The sequence below is a fragment of the Oryx dammah genome, unplaced genomic scaffold (assembly GCF_014754425.2).
Source record: "Oryx dammah isolate SB20612 unplaced genomic scaffold, SCBI_Odam_1.1 HiC_scaffold_29, whole genome shotgun sequence".
NCBI classification, from domain to species: domain Eukaryota; kingdom Metazoa; phylum Chordata; class Mammalia; order Artiodactyla; family Bovidae; genus Oryx; species Oryx dammah.
This window is the reverse complement of record NW_024070213.1, coordinates 23,790,075-23,814,536: the sequence shown is the minus strand read 5'-3', so window position 1 is coordinate 23,814,536 and position 24,462 is coordinate 23,790,075. Positions and strand designations below refer to the sequence as shown.

At 43.2% G+C, this 24,462-nt stretch overlaps 1 protein-coding gene across 1 annotated transcript; it reads left to right on the top strand.

The window, feature by feature from the left end:
- Positions 1–1,592: 1,592 nt before the first annotated feature.
- On the top strand, positions 1,593–23,467 carry ARHGDIB (Rho GDP dissociation inhibitor beta). The gene is given in 7 exon segments (XM_040235250.1): positions 1,593–1,643; positions 12,719–12,796; positions 12,798–12,903; positions 13,583–13,666; positions 16,017–16,093; positions 17,663–17,726; positions 22,800–23,467. Coding segments are annotated over 6 exon segments (603 nt in total). The 5' UTR covers positions 1,593–1,643; positions 12,719–12,724; the 3' UTR covers positions 23,000–23,467.
- The last annotated feature ends 995 nt before the right edge of the window (positions 23,468–24,462 follow it).

The window sequence follows — 24,462 nt, the reverse complement described above, 5'->3', positions numbered from 1 at the left end:
AAAATATTCTTGAAAGAAGAAATATGTCCTCTCTTGAGAGTTCTGTGCTACAAAATTTACTGCCTACTGAGTAAATTAATATTTGCTTCTATTTATAATATGGTCATCCTCTTTGTTTCAAAAGCTCTTTTGTATCTACATCATCCTGAAATTTATAGACTAAATCTGTTTTTTGTTTTCAGCACTTTTACTCTTTTTCTTTTCATATTTTTCTAGATTAATCTCTTTTCTTCCATCAAATGATCACCACTTTCTTGATTACTTTAGTTCCATTGACTAAAGATAAGATTTAGCTGGTGCCATCAATATACAAAATGAAGTAAACAAAACGCATTACATTTCAAAGACAACAAAATAAATGTCAGTTTCTCCAAATATATTTGCATAATTAATCAGCTCTAAACATATTGGAACGATGTAAATACTGAATGCATGTGTGTTAAGTCACTTCACTCATGTCTGACTCTTTGTGATGCTATGGATCATAGCCCATCAGACTCCTCTATCCAAAGGATTCCCCAGGCATGTATACAGGAGTGGGTTGCCATGCCCTCCTCCAGGGGATCTTCCCCGCCCAGGGATCAAGCCCACATCTCTTACATCTCCTGTATTGGCAGGTGGGTTCTTTACCACTAGCGCCACCTGGGAAGCCCCGGAATACTGAATATTTAAATATTAATAATAAGCATTTATTATTGGCAGCAGTTGTGGAGAAGTCTAATGAAAATGTGGTTTGGGTGCTTTAAAAACTTCCCTCAAATGATTTATTTTTTTTTCCTCAAATGATTTAAATTTGGCCTCTGTAACTTGTTCCCATTCAAATTACTTCATGAGCCATTTCCTCAAATAAGGTACAAAGTCAGTTTTAGCACTTGTTAAATTATAACAAGTTCTGACTTAGAAGACTATGAATTAATGAAGTTTTATTTTTTATCTGCAATCCTTAGGTTTAATCAAAACAGGGCTTTGACTTTTTTCATATAAAAGAAAAATTAGTGAAAACTACAATACATAACGTGATGATTTGTGCTGGCATACAAGCCACATCTTGAAATTCTGACCAACAAAACTCTAAAAATCAATTTGAGGACCAATGTTAAGATTTAGGGCTAAATACGTGTGGTTAAAATTCATAATTTCTTAGCACCCCTTAGCAGTATTCACTGCCAGCAAACTTTCGACATATCTGGCTGATAAGAGAGCTGGCAGAAAACCCAAAGGAACAGAAGTTAGTCATACAAAGTAAGGCCTATGTGAATTTTCTGCTACTGGTTTTAGACAACTTGCCTCAGAAGTGTATGCACTGAAATGGCTTGATTTTTAGATGCAGCCACACAATTATTCACAGCACTCACAATGATAGGCTGCAGACCCTTGTCTGAACCCTCAGGCAGCTGCGAGTTCACCTGGGTGGGCAGGCTCTAGCATGTACCATGAATCGTCAAGAGTGCTGCTCAGAGTTGGCTGATCAAGAGATACGCAGTGCAAAGGAACAGGATTTGAGACAGCCCAGGGTTTCCTCTTTGAGTAGGTTTAAAATATTTTTTTTTTTCTCACAACTTCCTTCCTGTTCTAACTGCCAGTGCTCAGAAGTCAGGCTTGAGAGGCAGAGGCACCCAGGACGGAGACGTGGACCACTGACAGTAAGTTGAGATCCCTTCGGGGTGGGGAAGGCTGCAGGTGAGCACAGACAAATGCAAGAAATTTCTGAACCTGGCTACCGCCCTGTACAGTTTATTTATTTTAAGAGGGGTTGTTCCTCTTTAAAACAAACCATGATAAGAAAGTTATTAAGGAGGCTGCAGAGAAGGGGAAATCCGGGCAGGGAATGGCAACAGTGACTCAGGGGAGGCTGGTCTATGAGGGAGGGCGTGCACGCCCGCCCAGGAGACCTATGCTTCATGTCCTGGAGAAGGATTCCAAGGGCACCCGCCGGCAGTGCCTGGCTGGGTTCCTACAAGGTCGAAGCCGGCATCTGGCCAAGCTCAGAAGCAAAAAGACTGTAGAACCAAGTTGATACGAATCAAGCTGGTGCATGGTGAGTTGGTTGGTGCTGGGGTGGAGATGTGTGGTTTCCTGTTTTTAAGCAGACTTAAAGAGATGGGTTGAAAAGAAAAAAAATCGATTTGAAATTGTCAAACATGAAACTGTTCTCCACGGGAGGAATTTTCTGGGCACATAAAGGAAATATATAATGAAAGCCTCCCCTGGGGTCCAGTGAGATTTAACAATCCAGGGGGAACATAGCAGAACTCATGGCTATTGATTCATCAGTCTACTGAGATGGCATTTCTACCATTAGCAAAAGCCAGTGAGATGGGCAGAAAGATAACTGCTGCTGTTGCCAAGACCAGCTCTTTACATCTGAGAGGGCTAAAAGGAAACCCAGAAGACACCCAACAATTTATTGAGAAATTCGTGCTTGGTTGCTCCATCGTATCTGACTCTTTGAGATCCCATGGACTGTAGCCTGACAGGCTTCTCTGTCCAGGGGTTTTTCAGGCAAGAATACTGGAATGGATTGCCATTTCTTCCTCCAGGGGATCTTCCCTACCCAGACTGAACCCTGCATCTCCTGTCTCCTTCATTGCATGTGGATTCTTTACCTACTGAGCCATCAGGGAAGCCCCTTATTCAGAGATGCATTCTAGAAAAATTCAAGTAGGCTCAGCTAGGACACCCAGTCAGTGGGCCTTCCAAATGTTGGGGTATGGTTTTGGCAGTCATGAGAAGTGCTTTAGGTGTGACCTGGAATACTTTCTTCTCTTTTAAAGGATGTTCCAGGTAGCACATGTTACAAACATGGTCTGTACTTCAACTCTGGTTTTTTGTTTAGTTGCTAAGTCATATCAGGCTCTTTTTGTGACCCCAGAGCACACCGGGCTCCTCTGTCCCTGGCATTTCCCAGGCAAGCATACTGGAGTGGGTTAAACTCTGGACCTAGGGTAATTGGTGGTATAAGTCTGATAAACTCTGAGCTGTTCTGTTCAAGGTAGGGGAAGGCAGATGCCCTTACTTGGAGGTCCCATGGTTGTATCTTCATGGAGAGACCAAGAAACACTGGATTCAGAGTTAGCATATTGGATGCTCAAGCAAGGGAAGTCAAGAGGTCTGTGCTGGCACCCAGGAAGTTCAGTCATAGGCAGTTGCCATTTATCTTTGCCATTGCTTGATTTCATTACATTTACAAGAAAAGGCCCCTCCCAGATCTGGATAGGACACAAGCACCGTAAGATCATTTTATTCTTTCCTGATATGTGTGCAATTCTGAAAGAAAAGTTCATTCACCACCCATCCTACACAGATACAGCCCATGAAGAATAACCGGGTTATAGCTGAACAAAAGCCAACAACCTCCTCTCTTATTTGGGAGAGCATGAGCTTGTCCCTCAGGCAGTATACTCTGAGCAATGAGCAGGTTCTGTTTTCAGTGGAAGCTCAGAATAGCTAAGTCAGTCTGATGGGAACATGAGGGCCTTGGCCAATTCATGGAAGCACCATAGATTTCAACTTCAGCCGGCTGATAGAGAGACACCCTGAGGAGTGGGGGTGGGGGGCAGTAAAAATTAAGAAGATAAAGAGAATCAGCTTATGTGGAGGGCATTCTGTGTGTCAGATCTGGTGTGAGAAACGTATAAAACTGAATCCTGTGAGGACACTGAGAGGACAAGAAGGCTCAGAAGTATGCAATGACTTGACTGAAGTCACACACTGATGCAAAAAACAATCAGTAGCTATCCCGCCTCAGAAGGACATTTTAGGAAATGCCCCATGGCAGAAATGTTCTTTAAGCCCCCATTCTGAGCATCCTTATGCTGGGTCAGTATTATTGTCACCCCAGATCTTGTGTTAGAGTCCATACTGGCACCCCCCCACAGATGGGTTTCGTGTTCTTTTTGAAACTTCAATATTTATCCACTTAATAAAAAATTACTGAGTCCCTCCCTACTGGTTTCCACATTCTGGTTCCCACAACCAGATCTGGTAAAAATTCACTTGGGTTTTCTTAGAGGAGCTAATATTCACCATGTGTGCTTATAAAAATTGTCTTTGGAAAAGTGTCAGTTGCTCAGTTGTGTCTGACTCCTTGTGACCCCATGGACTGTAGCCTACTAGGCTCCTCTGTCTGTGGGGTTCTCCAGGCAAGACTACTGGAGTGGGTTGCCCTTACCTTCTCCAGGAGATCTTCCTAACCCAGGGATGGAATCCTGGTCTCCTGTATTGCAGGTGGATTCTTTACCATCTGAACCATAATTTTTCATGTTTAATTTAAAACCTCTGTGAGTGGACTGAGTAATTGCAGTGTAGTCTTTTGCCCAATAATGGCTGCCTTTATGCAATTTTCTTTGCAGATTATTTAAAATGAGTATTCATGAAAGCACCTAGCACTGTGACTTTACATAGTAGACACTCAGGAAAGCTGAATGCATCCACTGAGTTCTCTCTCCTTTTGCATATGAATCTAGGTGTCCATGGGGCATTGGTTCTAGGACCACCCCCATCCTCCTTGATACCAAAATCCATGGATGCTACAAGTCCCGTGCTCTTGGTATCGAGAGGACCAACCATACTATGAATGCCCAGGAAGGAATAACGTATTATATCTTGGGAAATAATTACTTCAAGGGAAACACTAAAGAATTCTGCTTCTAAGAATCTGTACCCCGCCTCTGGCTCGATCTTAATGTTTAATGCATGTAAGAGGACACTGTCCTCTCAGGCACTGGCTTGGTTGCTGTCTTCCGGCTCTGCAGTTGCAGAAGCTCGTGGTGGGGTGGAGGTAGTATAGAGCAGCTCCTAATTGGACGCATCAATTCCTCTGAGTCATTAGGGAATAGTGACACACCAGAAAGGAATTTAGAACCCAGACAGCGTGCTGTGTCCCGAGGGATAAAGTTAGATTCCCCAGTGAAGCCAAATCACCAGGCAGCAGAGCAGACCCAAATCCTCCTCGATTGGCTCCGAATCGTCTGTGGTCCTTCAGAGACGGTCCAGCTCACCATGACCTGCTGTAAACCAACTACCTCCAGTTTGGGGAAAGTGGGCATATCCTAGACCTCAGGAAGTGAAGATGACCGGGTGACATAGCATGCTGATGCTCACATAGGTACTTCTCTGCTGGAAACCCCCTACTTCTGGCACTTCCCCATTTCTTTCTATCCCTCCCTCAACTCTACCTCTTCTGTCTAATCCTCCTGGCCGGGGCATCAGGTTATGTGATTAGGCAACTTCGGGGCTTGAGTTAAGCCTCCACGGTGCTTTCCTCCAGAGCCAAAGGAAAATCTCTCTATTTGCTGTGCCTGTGTCTCCTATCATTTCCCATCAGTCCCAGAATGACCTCTGGCTTCACTTAGGAAACAGAGCAATAAATAGAATCTAAAATTAAATTGCTCTTTAAAGAACTAGAATAGTGACGATTGCATTTTATAGGCTGATTCAGTTCCTAAACAATCCTGGCAGTTCCCAGAACCTCTTGTCTCTTCCATGCTCCTCAAAGAAACCAAATCTATTTTTAAGAAGGAAGGAGAGGACTTTGTCAAGATGGCAGAGCCCAAAGAAAGCCTTGGTGTCTGGCAGTCAGGTACCTCGCCGAAGCTGAAACCAGCAAACACGGAGTATCATGAAGAAGGGAGGAGAAGAAGGGAACAGAGGGTCACTGAACATCTACTGTTGGCCAGAATAGTCCTAGAACTTTTCACGTCTTCTCTAACTCTTCAACTCCATCAGAAAAGTTTATGATTCCCACTTTACTGGTAGAAAAACTCAGGCTCAGTGAGGCTAATAACACCCCTACATCCTGGAACATCAATCATGGACACACATTTTGAATCTCTAGTCTATCTGACTCAGTGCTCAAGTCCCAAGAAACACAACAAAGGGTCATTTTTTTATGCATTAACCAGGTGGTTTGTTTCATCTAAATCCAAGAGTTTTACCTTGTCTTTGCCTTCCACTTATTCGGAACTGTATTATGAACCAGAAGCGTGTGCTGCCTCCTGAGGCTGGTAAATTCTTAGGTGTATGTCACTTCCGGTTTCTTGGAAATTTCACTGAATTTTTAAGCAAAAACTCTGATTTGTGCTGTTTTACCCATGCCATGAATACCCACCCTAATTTAATCTGGCATTTTAATTGAGCCTGAGAAGATTAAGTTCCTGCCTCAGCCCATCTGATGCTTGACCCTGTTTCACTGAGCAGTAAACATGGGTGTGTGAGGGTTTGCTGTGAAAATTCACCTGTATAGGCATCTGTGAAGCAGGAAATAAAGATAACTAGAGAGGCGAGCACATGAAAACAGAAAAGAAATGCATATGTGCTTTGGGGCCTTATTAAATATGTAATTGATAATTCCCCATTTCACTTTGGTGTTTCCCTGGTGGCTTGGAGGTTAGAGCGTCTGCCTGCAATGCGGGAGACCTGGGTTCGATCCCTGGGTCAGGAAGATCCCCTGGAGAAGGAAATGGCAACCCACTCCAGTATTCTTGCCTGAAGAATCCCATGGACGGAGGAGCATGGTGAGCTACAGTCCACAAGGTCACAAAGAGTTGGACATGACTGAGCGACTTCACTTTCACTTTCATTTCACTTTTACTGTGTAAAAATCTGTAGTCAAACACAGCATGAAAACAAGCGACACAGCCCTGCTCTTTGTGGAACAGGGTACAAGCCCCAGAGGGAGGTGAGCACAGCCCAATCTAGAATGTTCATTGCTGATGATCTGGGTTCTCCCCAGCCTCACATCCACTTCCTCTTTCCCTTTCTTGGTTTACAGCCTTGTTTAAATTAAGTCGCTCAGCTGTGTCCAACTCTTTGTGACCCCATGGACTGTAACTTATCAGGCTCATCTGTCCATGGGATTTTCCAGGCAATAGTACTGGAGTGGATTGCCATTTCCTTCTCCAGCGGATCTTCCCGACCCAGGGATCGAACCCAGGTCTCCCGCGTTGTAGACAGATGCTTTACCATCTGAGCCACCAGGGAAGTCGTAAGGACAGCATTAGAGTCATTGAATTATGAAGGAGCCTCAGAGATCTTTCAGTGCAACCGTCTCACTTTGCAGAGGCCAAAACTGGACCAGAGGTTTAGCAGCTTGTGCAAGGGGACATGGAGTAGAGTTGCACCAAAGTTTTCTTTAGATGACACTTCCCTGACTTGCTAAAGCCGCCCTGCAGAGTTTTGCAAAGCAGCACTTACCTCTGCCTGTGCAGCATCCCCCATGGAGATTCTCAAGATAACCAATGAGCTCTCTAATTTCATTATTACTTCTTAATAAAGACAGCTGGAGTGACAGAGCTTAGAGCCTCCTGTCAGAAACCCCCCTGGGCTCATATTCAGGCTCTCACACAGCATGCTTTCTCAGGCAAGTTATTTACTTCAAGTTTAGTTTTCTAATCTGTAGAAGGCAATGATGATAACAGCCATCCTTAAGGCTGTGGTGAGGACTAAGTGAGATAATCCTCGGGACAGGGTTTAGCACTATGTGTGATAGCTGTTAGAATTACTGTTATCAATAACAAAACCAGATGTTCTTCACGGACTTACAGAATGAATTTATGGTTTTGGGGGTGGAGGGTAGTGGGGGGAAGGAATAATTAGGGAGTTTGGAATGGGCATGTACACACTGCTATTCCTAAAACGGATAACCAACAAACATCTACTGTACAGCACAGGGAACTCTGCTCAATGTTATGTGGCAGCCTAGATGGGAGAGGAGTTTGGGGTGGAATGGATACATGTATATGTATGAGTCCCTTCACTGTTCACCTGAAACTATCATAACATTGTTAATTGGCTATACTCCAACACACACAAAAAAAGCTGTTCTTTAGATGATGCAATTGGAGAGCAACCTGGCATTTCCCTAAAATTCCTACAAAATGGAAGGGTAAAACGAGAAAAATGAGGGAGTTCCCCAGTGGTCCAGTGGCTAGGACTCTGTGGTTTCACTGCCTTGGCCAGGGTTCAATTCCTGGTCAGGAAACCAAGATCCTGCAAGGCACATGGTGCAGCCAAAAAACAAACAAACAAACAACAAGAAAAACAAACACACACACACAACACAAACAAAAAGTTTTAAACTATTTTTAAAAGGAGAAAAATGATACTTGTAGTTCACTATACACACACAGTTAGCTTGGGAAACTGTTGTCAAGGTATATTAACCAGTTGGGGCTTCGGGAGAATCTGAAATTTCCCGGAAATGAATTGTAAAATTGCAAATGCAGACTCTTTGAGGAATTCACATAAATAAACAATATGAAATAATAAAACAGAGGCAGATAGCCTTTTATACAGGTGAAATAAGGTAACGGAAGGACAACTGAGCTGACACCTGACTACAGGTAGCAACCTTAGAAAAGGAAGCACCTAGAGATGGTCTCCCCTAACCCGTCACCTCCCAAGATGAGGAAAGGAAGATCACAGTGGTTGGAACATTTGCTCACAGGGTCATAGCTAGTTAGTAGCAAAGCCAGAATGAAAACTCATGTGTGATGAGGCCTAGTTCATTGAGGGGATAATTATCCAAAATCAAGTAGATTGACCCAGAACTCTTCCCAAACCACAGCTCTTCTACTGGACTATGGTCATGTTCCCTGAGATCCAGACGTTACTCGGTATCTCTTCCTGCCTCTGCAGGTCCAGGGTTTCAGGTTCACAGACATGATCCTTGGCTTGAGGCTGAGTTGTGTTGTTGGTCTGGCCAGGCTTCAGAGAGAAGCAAAAAGTGAAAAAGAAAGTGAAGTCACTTAGTCGTATCCAACTCTTTGTGACCCAATGGACTATAGCCTACCACGCTCCTCCATCCATGGGATTTTCCAGGCAAGAGTACTAGAGTGGGGTGCCATTTCCTTCTCCAGAGGGTTTTCCCAATCCAGGGATCAAACCTGGGTCTCCCACATTGTAGGCAGATGCTTTACCATCTGAGCCACCAGGGAAGTCCATGCTTAACACTCAATGCTTTGCTTCACTGTTTCCAAGTTATAGTTTCAAGTCAAGTTCTTAGTCATGAACTCCAGGAGAGTCTACAAAGGACTTCCGGGCTCTGTGAATCCCTGTGCTGCTTGCACAATTTCATGGGCTTTTGCTTTTCTCCTTTTATAAAGACCACGACTCTTACTAGATTTTTAAAGAGACTTGCTGTCTCCAGAAAGATTAAGAACCACCAATCAAACGAGCTGGGCATTTTTGGTACGGCTAGATTGCTCATCCCCCAGCTTTTTCCACTTTGGAGAATAACTTAAACATCAGTATGTGCTAAAGAACAGTGTCTTGTAAATGCTAGATGCTCATCAAATATTTGTGACCTTCATTTTGCTTTCAGAAGGGCTTTCCCTGAGAAGTGCTTTCCAGTCCTTTCTTATCATTTTATGACATTTTCACCTTTTTTCCTTTTTTCTAATCAGCTCTTCAAAGTGAACTGATTTGGAGTCATCTGACTTCATATCTCTTTTTCTTATGCTACATAATTAGACCAAATTATTTTCATGTGGTCCCAAATTTCCTCCTCTTGACTGCCACAATTTCATATCGTAATCCCACATTATTCTCTGCTCTTCAATTCTCTAGTTAGTTAGTTAGTTAAGTTGCTTGGTCAGTCGTGTCCGACTCTTTGCGACCCCATGGACTGTAGCCCACCAGGCTCCTCCATCCATGGGATTCTCCAGGCAAGAATACTGGAGTGGGTTGCCATTTCTCTGCTCTACATTAAATAAATGTGTGGCTTATTTTCATTAAGCAATTATTATATCTGTTTAGATATGATAAAAATTTAGAAGTGACATGTCTCACCAATTAAAAAATCAGGATCTAGATGACAGATAAATTATGTTGCCAAGTATGACATTATTAAAAGTTAGAAAGTACTGTCCTAGACCAGATCTTTCTCTGTGTGTGTCTCTGTTTCCTTCTCCTTTCAAAATTGAGGTTTGAGGGTGCAGAATTACAATTTCCTGTGTGTGTGTTCAGTCACTCAGTCATGTCCGACTCTTTACGACCCCATGGACTATATCCTGCCTGGCTCCTCTGTCCATGGAATTTTCCTAGGCAAGAATACTAGAGTGGGTTGTCATTTCCCTACAGATTATTAAAATCACCTTGAGCTAATTAGTGGCTGGATGTGATGTCATCCTCTCATAGTCAAACTCTAAGCACATGACTTGTGAGAACCAAGTAATACATTCCAGAAAGGTCTTTCTGCAGTGCTGAGATGTCCTCACATGGTGATAGCTTTGCTGATGCTCTATCTGCAGTTTTTTTATGTGACCTCTACCCTGGGTATTTGGTCAGGCTTCTGGGTGTCACCAGAGGAGAACCTGTCTCATCTAATTAGTCTCATCTGCGTTGTTCTTTATCTGTGGCTTAATGGTTGTCCTTAAACTACCCACAGCCGACAACCTCCACCCACTGCATCCTTCATCGTTTTTCCAGCCAGTTCATTCACTTTCGCTGAGTGTTGTTTGGAGTAGGACTTGAATTAGTCACTCTGTTTATTGAGCTGTTCTCTAGAGGCTCAACTCTGAGTGGTGCTGGTTCTTCGGCAGAAGCAAGAGTTGCCATAGCAACAGGCCTACAAGCTTCCTTCCTGCACAGGAAGTGGGCCCAGGCGATGCAATACTGTTTGCAGAGTTGATCAAGGCTCCTAGTGTTCAGCTCGTTATTTTTCTGGAAGAGGATAAATGAGCCAAGAGATATCATTTCTTTTCCTTTCCTTTTTCTTTTTTTCCCTGTTAAAATTGCTTTTGTTTGGCTTCACTTCCAAATTATTTTTCTTCCCATTGCCAATAATAGCAACATTAAAAGTTGAAACCACAATTGATTTTGGCCACAGATAGCTTCACTCTGAGAGGAACCTTATAGGACTTGGCAGGGTCACATAAGATGAGATGTGATAGGTATTGTCTTAGAGTTCTGCCACTTTGGAACAGTAAAGCCTTTACCCAAGGCAGGGAAGAGAGTTACCCTGGGAGCAGAATGAAAGGAAACCAGGAAATTATCTCCTTGTCTAAATATCTCCCTTTTTTCCCCCAAATAGCTCCATTTCTGTGAATCCCAGGCCTGAAATTCTTCTGAGAGATTCCTTCCTCTTTATTAGGACAGGGCATCTCATTGAAATACATGAACTTGGGCAGTTCTCTTAAGCTCTGGGTTTCGAGTTTCTCAGTGATAAAATGAGGAGGAGGGAATGGCTACCCACTCCAGTATTATGGCCTGAAGAATTCCATGGACAGAGGAGCCTGGTGGGCTACAGTCCATGGGGTCACAAAGAGTTGGACACGACTGAGTGACTAGCAAGTTTTTGGGCTATATCACCTCCGCGGTTCATTTCAACTCTGAGAAGCTCTGACTATACATGCTTTAAGAAAAATAATTTTTAAATTTATGATCAGTCATTAACACTTACGTGTAAATAATTGTATTAGATCTTCCCTTGATGTTTCAAAACAAACAAGTAAATGTAGACGATGAAGGAAGAAAATAGGGTATGCCCAGGTGAGGTCTTAGAGCATAAGGTCACAGGAGATCTGGAGAAGAGAAGGAGGTACTAAAGGAGAAGTGGAGATGGATAGAAGGGCACTAAAGAGACAGTTGCAATTTGTCTAGAGGAAGTTGGAGTCCTTTATTATTTTGTGTTATTTCAAAAGAACAGAAGCTCGTTAGATACAGAACCTATTAACCCAATCAATGAGCGCCTATAAAATGGCAAGTATTCAAGTGTTTCAGGAGATTCAAGAGACTTTTTGGTGGTCCAGTATCTTAGACTCTGTGCTCCCAATGCAGGGGCCCTGGGTTTGATCCATGGTCAGGGAACTAGATCCCATATGATGCAATGAAGACCCAGGACAGCCAAATAAATTTTTAAAGTGAGGGAGAAACAAAACCCACTAGCTGGCCTTGGGGAATTATTAGCAATGTTGGGAGCAGGGGGAGGACACTCAGGCAGATATCACAGGGGCCTAAAACTCTCATGAGTTGCCTTTGAACTCTTACAGGAGTCCAGGGAAAGATGCAATGAATGGGGAAAAACTAACTTGCTTTACCAAGTACTTGACACCATTATAACTGGGATTGTATTGATACATGCTCAGCACTTTGACACCTGCAAGACTGGCTGGGTTTGTAGGACTATGATCATTTCTATAACTCTCTGAACTGGGGCTGTTCATTCACTGTTCAGGACAGCCTGTGCTACGCTGCTTCACTTGTTTTATAGAATTCACAAGTGAGTTACTTACTGTCAGTTTCATTGAGTGAATAGGCGGGATTCATCACAGTATGAAAACATTCAAACATGTCAAAGGAAAACTTGGAATGTGTTATATTCTTATTTTGTGAAATAGAATGAGGCTGAATCAGAGGGAAATCTCCTGGAAAATCATTGACAATTGCAGAAGTTTATTAGGGCAAAAAATAGCACTGAGAGTGGGCTTCCCTGGTGATTCAGTGGTAAAGAATCCATCTACCAGTGCAGGAGATGTGGATTCAATCCCTGGGCCAGGAAGATCCCCTGGAGAAGGAAACAGCAACCCACTCCAGTATTCTTGTCTGAGAAATCCCATGGACAGAGGAGCCTGGCAGGCTATAGTCCATGGGATCACAAAGAGTTGGACAGGACTTAGTGACTAAACGACAAGACTAAGAGCAGCCCCTCAAGCATAGCTCATATCCATGGACTTTTGGCCAATAGATCATCACTGTCTCTCTTTCTGTCTCCCTCTAGATCAAAATGACTGAAAAGGCCCCAGAACCACACGTGGAAGAGGATGACGATGAGCTGGATGGCAAGCTCAACTACAAACCCCCCCCCACAGAAGTCCCTGAAGGAGCTTCAGGAGATGGACAAAGATGATGAAAGTCTAATTAAGTACAAGAAAACGCTCCTGGGGGACGGTCCTGTGGTAGCAGGTATATGTATGTGAGGAGACAGAGTGGAGCAGGTCAAGGGGCATAGAAAAGGCAAACATTTGAGCTACTCAGGAGCAGGTGCAAAGGAGAGGGTACCAAGTGCTTCTAAGGTTAAGGGAGTGAGCTGCAGTCTCCATGTGCCAAACCAAGTTACAGATGGATAATTAAGTTTTCTTTGGAGATAAGGTGTACGTTGCCTTGAAACAGACAAAAATAACACATAGATAGGAAGGATTTAGAAGGAGTTTCAGACTATTACTCAGAATTGTATTTTCTCCATGGTCTTTCATATTCTCTCTTCTCTTTCTCCTTCTCTCCTTCTCCTTACCTAACATCCATCATTTCCAATACACAACAGAAGAGTCAGACATGGCCCAAAGATATGGATGCACCCTGACCAACCAGCAGACTACCTTACCCATAGCCACTCAGGAAATGTTTGCTATTGATGAATAAGGTGGACCTACAAGTACCTGAAGCAGAAATAGCATTACAGGAAGGTCCAAGGCCACTAAGACCAAGCCTGGTGAATCTGCCACTTCCATCTTTACGTCTCCTCTAGAGACAGAGATCCATTTTTCTTTTTCATCTTCTCTCTTTCCTACTTGAAATGTACACATACACACCCTGTATGTATATACCTCTTCTCTGTGCTCACAGTGCCTTTTAATTTCTGCAGACCCAACAGCCCCCAATGTCACTGTCACCCGCCTGACCCTCGTTTGTGAAAGTGCCCCAGGACCAATCACCATGGACCTCACTGGTAAGTGTTCACAGCTCTTCTGTTTGGTGGGGCCTCATGTCATCATGAGGACAAGGGCATCGTTTTTGTCCCTTGTCCCAGCACCCCCCCCAAAACAAAACCTAGTAAGGTAAACAGCTTCCCAAGTGGCACAGTGGTCAAGAATCCACCCGCCAGTGCAGGAGACACAGGAGACTCTGGTTCGATCCCTGGGTGGGGAAGATCCTCTGGAGAAGGAAATGGCAACCTACTCCAGCATTCTCGCCTGGGAAATCCCATGGACAGGGGAGCCTGGCGAGCTACAGTTTATGGGGTGGCAAAGAGTCAGACACAACTGAGCATGCACGAACTCAGTAAGGTGATTTCTAGTAAGGTATGCTGGGACCAGATCACAAATCAATGTTTTCACAGTATTTACCATGCTTAATGAGAAGCCCAACCTCCATTTCTATTTAATTGAAAGGGGTCAAGCATAAGTACTAGATATGTCTACCTGTATTATATTTATTTCAGATTTTATCTCCCCATGGCATGGGAGAATTATTATTCGTGGAAAAAGACTGCTAATGAAAATATTAAGAAGCAAGTTGTAGGCTTCTGAAATGGTAATGTTTTACCATTTCAGGTTTGGGAAGATCCCCTAGAGAAGGAAATGGCAACCCACTCCAATATTCTTGCCTGGGAAATCTCATGGACAGAGGAGCCTGGCAGGCTACAGTCCATAGAATCACAAAGAGTCAGACATAACTGAGTGTGTGCGCGCACACACACACACACACAAACACACACACATACACTATAAAGATCAGAGAAAATATTGATCCTGTGTCAGTACAGAACTTACCTGAAGGCAAGAAGAAATCTAAGACCTCCTGTTTAATGCTAGGAATTCCATTGTGAAATATGCAGGATTTTTTTAGCTTAAAACTCTGATTCTTTGAAAGAAGCAACTTCCCTCACTAAAGATGTACAACTTAACATGTTATTTTCTTTCACTTTATTGCTGCCAAGGTCAAGTCATTTCCTGAGACTTAGGTCTGGAGGAGATGATGAGAGATTGGAAAGGTGGCTGATTTGGGGGAAAGTAGGCCACTGGGAGAAATAAGGAAAGGGCCACGAAGCCAGGGGTTGGAGACATCAAAGGCAGGTCTTTCGTGGAAAAAAAAAAATATTATTACCAGATTCATAAAATAGACTCATGAGACAGAACAGAGCATGCCTCTAGAACAGTAAGCTTAGGAGCAAGGTAGTTCCTCTCTCATAAGACAATCACTCTTTACCTTATATGGGCTTTTTGTCAGAGGGAGGAAATTGGAGGCTGAAAAGACACACTTCCTGTTCAACCGAAATCATTAGAGCAGAATCCCACATTCAACTACCCCCACGTTCTAGCATCTCTTAGAAAGAAATTCTCTCTCTCTCTCACCGGGCCTCAGACCTCTTCCTGTGAGAAATTGTGTAAAGTTAACAGGTATAACTGTCATTTTGCAAGATAAGGTCTGAAGTAGTACTAAGGAAACCTGCTCTGTTCAGAAAGGCTCGATGATCGATCCTGCAGGGAAAATTTGGTCCCTGTCCCTGCAACAAGAAAAGCTTGGTTTTCTATCACCAAAAAAAAAAAAGCTACTGAAGTGAATCCTAGATGTATACAGAGGAGGCTGGTGCCAGCTATATGCATGAAGCATCTGCACAAAATTGTGCAAAACACACACACACACACACACACACAGAGTCACCCCAAATGTCAAATTATACAGGATCATAATGAGAAAGGAACAAAGACCACCTCTCTAACCAAGGTACAGGAATTAGGGGGCAGATCCCAGTTTTATGGAGCCTGAAGCCTTTAGAACTTAAGTGATGTTATCTTTTCCTTAAGGAAAAAAAAAAGTGTGCAATTGCAAATGCAAAAGCAAAATTAAGTACAAGTCTATTTTTTAAATTTTTAAATTTTATATATTTTTTAGAATGATAAAAAGAAACCAAACAAGCACATTTTCTAAAGCTTAGAAAACACCACACACATTAACAAATCTACAAAAACAAATAGCTGGCATTCTTACATAATATTTTTCTCCTATATATTTGAGGACTGGGGGCAGAGTATTTAAGGGCAAAGTCTTGTGTATTCTTAAAGCTGCAGTCAAACTTGGAGGGAAAGCTCTATCATGTTTCTTTCACATCAGCTATAAGATTTCAGGGGTTCCAAATGCGTGTTTGTGCAGCGATCTCAAACATTCTTTGACCTGAGGACCATAGGGACCGTGTTGCTCTGAGGAGTCCAGAAATGGCTCAGGAGCTTCGACTTCATTCATCTCCTTGTGAATGTCCTTCCAACGAGAATTAACGCTTTTAAAATTCGCTTCTACAGGGGATCTGGAAGCCCTTAAAAAAGAAAACTTTGTCCTAAAGGAAGGTGTTGAATATAGAGTCAAAATTAACTTCAAAGTAAGTATCTGGCCCTGTATGTTTGTATAAAGTTTTAAAATTCTTTCTGTAATCAGAAGAAGAAAAAAAATCAAATTTCTTGCATCATCACATTGGCATACTTTTTGTTAATTTCTATTTCTCCCTAAATCTGGCTCTTGGTTTTAGTTCCCAAAGCTAGGGGTGGAAGACAATCGGGAAGGGTGGGCAGGCAGAGGCAGGGAATAACAAGGAATATTCACACCTTTCTTTTGTCCATCTCAACCATGTTTATATTAAATGGATGATCTGTGGAGCAGTGGAAAAACAGGAGTCTTTCTTTTTTGAAGTCCTTATTACTACTCCACCACCATTTCTGTCCTTTTTTGGTCTTTTACCCACTAGACCACATCTTCTACTATGCCCAGGAGACCAGCTTAAAGGCTTCTAGAAGGATGTGGGTTTTTTCCCTATAGCTATGAGTCACATGCAGAAGTTAGAAGAATTAGAAAGTTAGGGTTTCATTTTATCACACTTTCTTCAATGAAGCTGTTTTCCTTCTGTCTGCTTTTGATAGCTTTATGCTACAGGTTTTGCTGAGTGCCTGTTCCAAACCTAAGCAAGAAGTATTCATGGCTATACTACTTCATTGCCAACAAAACAAAATGTATCCCTGAGAGATTGCTCTGATTGTTCTGTCCAAAATAAAATCGGAGCCCTGGTTATTGTCGAGGAGAAACAATACTCTTTCCTTCTTACATGGGTGAACAATTGATCAAGCCATCCAGCTGCTGGGGCCATGCCCACTTTAATTTGCTTGTATAAGTATGACCATGGCATAAAATTAACAGACTCGTTCAGCCCTAGGTAGAATGAATCATGGAAAAGTAAAGTGCTCAAGCTGTGTATATTTTCATTCCGCTTTAGTAAATTTTCTCTGAAAGGCTTGGGAAAGTGGCAAGATTCCAGGCAACATTTGAGAATGACAGCCATCCAAACTACATGCCAGAGGCAAATGGATTTCACCCATTATTTTCATCCAAGGAGGCTGTTTTCCTGTGACTCATCTCATCTCTAGACTCCAATCACAGTTATGTTACAAGCAAAATCATCTTCTAGGTCCAACTTTCCATTACGACTTTTCCCCCTGTTTGTTTTTCATATGTTCGGTGGATCATTTTTGAGATTAGGATTTTCAGATATTTACTTAATCATTAGTTTCCATTAATGCCTTTGTAACCTAAAAACGAGAAAGGCCTTATGGACAGTCTTCAGGGAGAAGGAGCTCAAGACCCTTCTCTGGGCCATGGAGGAAGGAGAAATGTAATGTAGAATGCTGAGACTGTGTTCTAATTAACCATCCCCTCCCCCGCACCAAAAATCATAGTATTCAACAATTGGAACCAGCTTCGGTAACACTGAGTCTTGTGACTTCCTCTCTTTCATCTCTGCCTCATCGCCAGGCTAAATGATGGTAGTGACTTATTCTGAACTAAATCTTCAGTCCTTTCATCCTTAGAGAAGCCTCAGCTAGGTCAGATCCGCATGAAATGGGAGGAAAACTTGAAGACCCTCTTTAATCTGAATGACTTGGCTCCTTCCCACCTACAGGTGAACAAGGACATTGTGTCAGGACTGAAGTATGTTCAACACACCTACCGGACGGGGGTGAAAGGTAAAGTATGCCCACTTGCCACTGTCCCAAACTCCGCTTCTCGGGGACACGTAAACTTCGGGTTATTAGCGATGTTTAGTCCTAAATTCATTGAAGAATATGATGACAGCCGTGGACATTCACCCTTGGATAGGCACACGGATATTTCCTTCCATGTTAACAGAAACCTAGTTAGGACTGGGTCAGCCACCAACCTGCAGCATTCTTCTGAAATCCAATTTTATTACTTATAAAGGGGAAGAATAAGAATTCGATCCCTGGGTCGGGAAGATCCTCCGGAGGAGGGCATGGCAACCTACTCCAGTATTCGGAGAATCCCATGGACAGAGGAGCCTGGAGGGCTACAGTCCATAGGGTCGCAAAGAGTCAAGCACGACTAAAGCAACATAGCACGCAAGCGAACACAACCAAGTTTGAATTCAAGTACATAAATGTACTCTTGAAATTTTTTAAAAAAGCAGTTCCCAAGTAAAAACTTGTGTCAGAGAAATCCAAGAGAGGAAAGACCTACCCAAATGGGAGGTGCTAGTAGCGTGTGATAGGCAGGTGGCAGGGGGCAGGGGTGGGCTGCGGTGTTCAATTTCCTAGCCAAAGAATAGGGGACAGGGGATAGGGATGGGCTGCGGTGCTCAATTTCCTAGCCAAAGAATAAGGGGGAAAAAATAGACCAACCTAGATAGCATATTGAAAGAGTTTTCTAGAATTGAGAAAAGCGGCTCAGATGGTAAAGCATCTGCCTACAATGCAGGAGACCAGGGTTCGATCCCTGTGTAGGGAAGATCCTCTGGAGAAGGCAGTGGCAACCCACTCCAGTACTCTTGCCTGGAAAATCCCATGGACGGAGGAGCCTGGTAGGCTACAATCCATGGGGTTGCAAAGAGTCAGACAGGACTAAGCGACTTCACTTTCACTTTGTAACTGAAACAAATAATATCACATTATTTAATCTACAGTTTCCTTGGCAAGCTACACCTAAACAGTACATGTTCAGTTGTGTTCTGTTAATAAGAGCAGAGAAAAATGAAAAGTGGAAGGCTGATGAAAGCATTTCCATCGTTTCGTTAACCTAACGGTGTGAAACAGCGTCGCCTAGAGGTGTGAAGCAGTAATGCATAGGTCAGTTCCACCAAATCCATCAATGAGGGTTAAGGAAGACAATAACGAGTTCATGATCTGAGCCACAGTCAGCTCCTGGTCTTGTTTTTGTTGACTGTATAGAGCTTCTGCATCTTACAAATAGCTGTGAAGAGAAGAGAGGCGAACAGCAAAGGAGAAAAGGAAAGATATAGGCATCTAAATGCAGAGTTCCAAAGAATAGCAAGAAGAGATAAGAAAGCCTTCTTCAGGGATCAATGCAAAGAAACAGAGGAAAACAACAGATTGGGAAAGACTAGAGATCTCTTCAAGAAAATGAGAGATACCGAGGGAACATTTCATGCAAAGATGGGCTCGATAAAGGACAGAAATGGTATGGACCTAACAGAAGCAGAAGATATTAAGAAGAGGTGGCAAGAATACACGGAAGAACTGTACAAAAAAGATCTTCACAACCCAGATAGTCATGATGATGTGATCACTAATCTAGAGCGAGACATCTTGGAAAGTGAAGTCAAGTGGGCCTTAGAAAGCATCACTACGAACAAAGCTAGCGGAGGTGATGGAATTCCAATTGAGCTGTTTCAAATCCTGAAAGATGATGCTGTGAAAGTGCTGCACTCAATATGCCAGCAAATTTGGAAAACTCAGCAGTGGTCACAGGACTGGAAAAGGTCAGTTTTCATTCCAATCCTAAAGAAGGGCAATACAAAAGAATGCTCAAACTACTGCACAATTGCACTCATCTCACATGCTAGTAAAGTAATGCTCAAAATTCTCCAAGCCAGGCTTCAGCAATACGTGAACTGTGAACTCCCTGATATTCAAGCTGGTTTTAGAAAAGGCAGAGGAACCAGAGATCAAATTGCCAGCATCCGCTGGATCATAGAAAAAGCAAGAGAGTTCCAGAAAAACATCTATTTCTGCTTTATTGACTATGCCAAAGCCTTTGACTGTGTGTATCACAATAAACTGTGGAAAATTCTGAAAGAGATGGGAATACCAGACCACCTGACCTGCCTCTTGAGAAACCTGTATGCAGGTCAGGAAGCAACAGTTAGAACTGGACATGGAACAACAGACTGGTTCCAAATAGGAAAAGGAGTACATCAAGGCTGTATATTGTCACCCTGCTTATTTAACTTATATGCAGAGTATATCATGAGAAACGCTGGACTGGAAGAAACACAAGCTGGAATCAAGATTGCCAGGAGAAATATCAATAACCTCAGATATGCATTTGACACCACCCTTATGGCAGAAAGTGAAGAGGAGCTAAAGAGCCTCTTGATGAAAGTGAAAGAGGACAGTGTAACATATGGCTTAAAACTCAGCATTCAGAAAACGAAGATCATGGCATCCGGTCCCATCACTTCGTGGGAAATAGATGGGGAAACAGTGGAAACGGTGTCAGACTTTATTTTTTTGGGCTCCAGAATCACTGCAGATGGTGACTGCAGCCATGAAATTAAAAGACGCTTACTCCTTGGAAGAAAAGTTATGACCAACCTAGATAGCATATTCAAAAGCAGAGACATTACTTTGCCGACTAAGGTCCGTCTAGTCAAGGTTATGGTTTTTCCTGTGGTCATGTATGGATGTGAGAGTTGGACTGTGAAGAAGGCTGAGCGCCGAAGAATTGATGCTTTTGAACTGTGGTGCTGGAGAAGACTCTTGAGAGTCCCTTGGACTGCAAGGAGATCCAACCAGTCCATTCTGAACGAGATCAACCCTGAGATTTCTTTGGAAGGAATGATGCTGAAGCTGAAACTCCAGTACTTTGGCCACCTCATGCGAAGAGTTGACTCATTGGAAAAAACTCTGATGCTGGGAGGGATGGGGGGCAGGAGGAGAAGGGGACAACCGAGGATGAGATGGCTGAATGGCATCATGGACTCGGTGGACATGAGTCTGAGTGAACTCCTGGAGATGGTGATGAACAGGGAGGCCTGGCGTGCTGTGATTCATGGGGTCGCAAAGAGTCGGACACGACTGAGCGACTGAACTGAACTGAAGGAAGACAATGATCAGTTAGCATGGAGTAAAGATCCAGACTGCAGCCATAAAAGTACAATACACTTCTTGGAAGGAAAGTTATGACCAACCTAGATATCATATTGAAAAGCAGAGACATTACTTTGCCAACAAAGGTCCGTCTAGTCAAGGCTATGGTTTTTCCAGTGGTCATGTATGGATGTGAGAGTTGGACTGTGAAGAAAGCTGAGCACAGAATTGATGCTTTTAAACTGTGGTGTTGGAGAAGACTCTTGAGAGTCCCTTGGACTGCAAGGAGATCCAACCAGTCCATTCTGAAGGAGATCGGTCCTGGGTGTTCTTTGGAAGGACTGATGCTGAAGCTGAAACTCCAGTATTTTGGCCACCTCATGCAAGAGTTGACTCATTGGAAAAGACGCTGATGGTGGGAGGGACTGGGGGCAGGAGGAGAAGGGGACAACAGAGGATGAGATGGCTGGATGGCATCACTGACTGATGGACGTGAGTCTGAGTGAATTCCGGGAGTTGGTGATGGACAGGGAGGCCTGGCATGCTGCGATTCATGGGGTCAAAAAGAGTTGGACACGACTGAGCGACTGAACTGAACTGAACTGAAAGACCCACTTAATGACTCAAATCCCACAGAAGATTGTTAACCTGAAAGATCGTCCTTGCTCTTCCAATATCTAGTCTCATGAAAAAATAGTTCAGTTTCCTATTTTCCTTTGGGTGTAAAGACTCTGATGTGTCACTTGGGCAAAAGTTTGTCAAGAATGTCTGCAGCTATTTCTTCAAACTTATTCAAAATAACAACCAATTTAAACATCACCTGCTTGCCCCCTTACCTTTACTTAAACTTTCTAGTCCTCATTATTCTTAATATATATCCCAGTTGCTCACCTTTTAATAACTCTGGTTGGCTATTTTTACCGTCTGTTTCAGTTCACCACTACTTTTTAAAAAAAAACAAATTATTGGTTTTCCCATTTCACCTAATTATCCCATCCATGATTTCTGTTCATTCTAATCAGAATGAACATCTAACATCAGAATGATTCATTCTAACCAGCTGTTACCTTATCTCTTGCAACTATCCACAGAATGATAGTTTGTAGGTAGAAGATCCTCAAGGTGGATTATATAGAAAAGAAACAGAATCCCCGAAAAGTAGATAGTAGCAGAGCTGAGATCAGAACTCTGGTCTCAATTAGCTTCAGGTATTTTTTTATTGAGATATAATTGGCATATAACATAGTGTTAATTTTAGGTATACAACATAATGACCCGTACCTGTACATATTGTAAAATAATTACCGTAATTAGTCTAATTAACCCACATCACCACACACAGTTTCAATTTTTTTTCTTGTGACGAGAACTTTTAAGATCAACTCTCTCTGTAACTTTCAAATACACAGTATAGTATTGGGAACTATGGTCACCATGCTGTACTTTAGGGCCTCCCTGGCTCAGTTGGGAATCTGCCTGCAATACAGGACACCCAAGTTCGATTCCTGGGCTGAGAAGATCCCCTGGACTTAACTTCTCTTGTAACTGGAAGTGTGTACCTTTGGAGTACCTGGAATTGTTTTTTGTTTGTTTGTTTGCTTTGTTTTTATGACATAATCTGCTACATCTTCATAGAGTCTTGATCCCCATTGATTTAGGGCACTAATTCCTCAGCTTTCCTGGATCTCAGAGTCAGCTGTGATGTGTTTTAAGGACACTGATTCTTGGGACTCACAATAGTACTAACCATAGATTGAGAGTGGGTCAAAGTATACTACATTATGAAGAGATTCCAATTTTTAAAAAAAAAAATGTTTTTTAAGGGGAAAAAAAGGTGCTCCCGGTAAATCTGATATTTAGCCAGGCTTGGAAAGTATTGCTTGGCTTTGATCACAGTGAGCTCTGCTCCAGATTGTCACATGCAGCGTTTCATCTAACAGGCTCTCACCCTAATGAACTTTCCTTTCTTCCCAGTGGATAAAGCAACATTCATGGTGGGCAGCTACGGGCCTCGGCCAGAGGAATATGAGTTTCTGACTCCAGTTGAGGAGGCCCCCAAGGGCATGCTGGCCCGAGGCACTTACCACAACAAGTCCTTCTTCACTGACGATGACAAGCATGACCACCTCACCTGGGAGTGGAACCTGTCCATTAAGAAGGACTGGACAGAATGAGCGCCTCGGCCCTTCTCTCTGCCTATCTTTGCCACCCAGAAGAGCCCTTGGTCCCTCCTCACTGATCACAGTTGGGCCCCTTCCCCAGCACCCTCCACCCTCTTAGCACTGCACCCTCTCCCACAAGGTGTCTCCCAGTGATAGCTGAACAAGATGCTTAAAATTGGGCTTTCATCCTGCCCTCCTTCTGAACATGGCCAGATCGCCCAAGTTCTCTGTCCCATAGATGATCATTTAATAGTCCCTCTTTTATTCCCATTTGAGCAACTGGAGATCAGAAAATGGGCAAACTAGCACAGTCCTTCTGCCTCAGGTCCTCGTTCCTCCCTCCACCCCTGGATTCTCCTGTGGTTACTGCTGGTTCAGTGAAGGTCTCTCATCACGTTCCCTGCCAACTGGGGTTTTTCTTTTCTGATAGACACTGTAAACAGCACAAGAGAACAAGAATAAAGCAGTTATAAGAGCTGACTGAGACTCTCCTTTCTCTGCATTCTCCCTTTAAGCAAATATGGTAACTGGATGGTTCCCATTCAAGTGTTTCCTCAGAAGAGGTGGGCAGAGCTCAATACAGGAGGTTTTACATTATTGATTGGGAGCAGTTTCACCCCCTGTTTCAGTGCAAATGCTAGAAAAATCTCAATTTATTTATTTATTTTTTAATAAGCATGGTCTTCTTCTTTTTTTTTTTAATTTGCTTTGCTGTGGCTTCCCTGGTGGCTCAGATGTTACCATCTTTACAGAAACTGCCTGCAATGCAGGAGACCCGGGTTCGATCCCTGGGTCAGGAAGATCCCCTGGAGAAGGGGATGGCAACCCACTCCAGTATTCTTCCCTGGAGAATTCCATGGACAGAGGAGCCTGGCAGACTACAGTCCAGGGGATCTCGAAGAGTCGGACACGACTCACTTGCTGTGGTAGATATTAGTTGCAGCATGCAGGATCTAGTTCCCCGACCAGAGATAGAACAAGGGTCCAATAGAAGCAAGGAGGCTGTTTTTAAATTAATTTGCTTTCTCTTTGGCCCTGCTGGGTCTTGCTGCACACAGGCTGTCTCCAGTTATGGTGAACAGGGGCTACTCTTCATTGTGGTGCTCGGGCTCTTCATTGGAGTTGCTTCTCTGGTTTCAGAGCGCAGGCTCTAAAGTACAGACTCAGTAGTTCCAGCTCCTGGGCTCTAGAGCACGGAGTCAGTAGCTGCGGCTCATGAGCTCAGTTGCTCCAAGGCATGTGGGATCTTTCTGGAGCAGCGATGGAATGTGTTCCCTTCATCTTCAGGTAGATTCCCATCTACTGCACCACCAGGGAAGTTCCTCAGTGCATTTTATTATCATATAGTGCATGCTTCAGCCTTGTCCAACTCTTGGCTAACCCATGGATATAAGTTTCTGCTAAGCTTGAGACTTACATATCCCCTCCCTACAAGAATCCCTTGGATTTATACAGGCACTTGGGCCACATCAGGC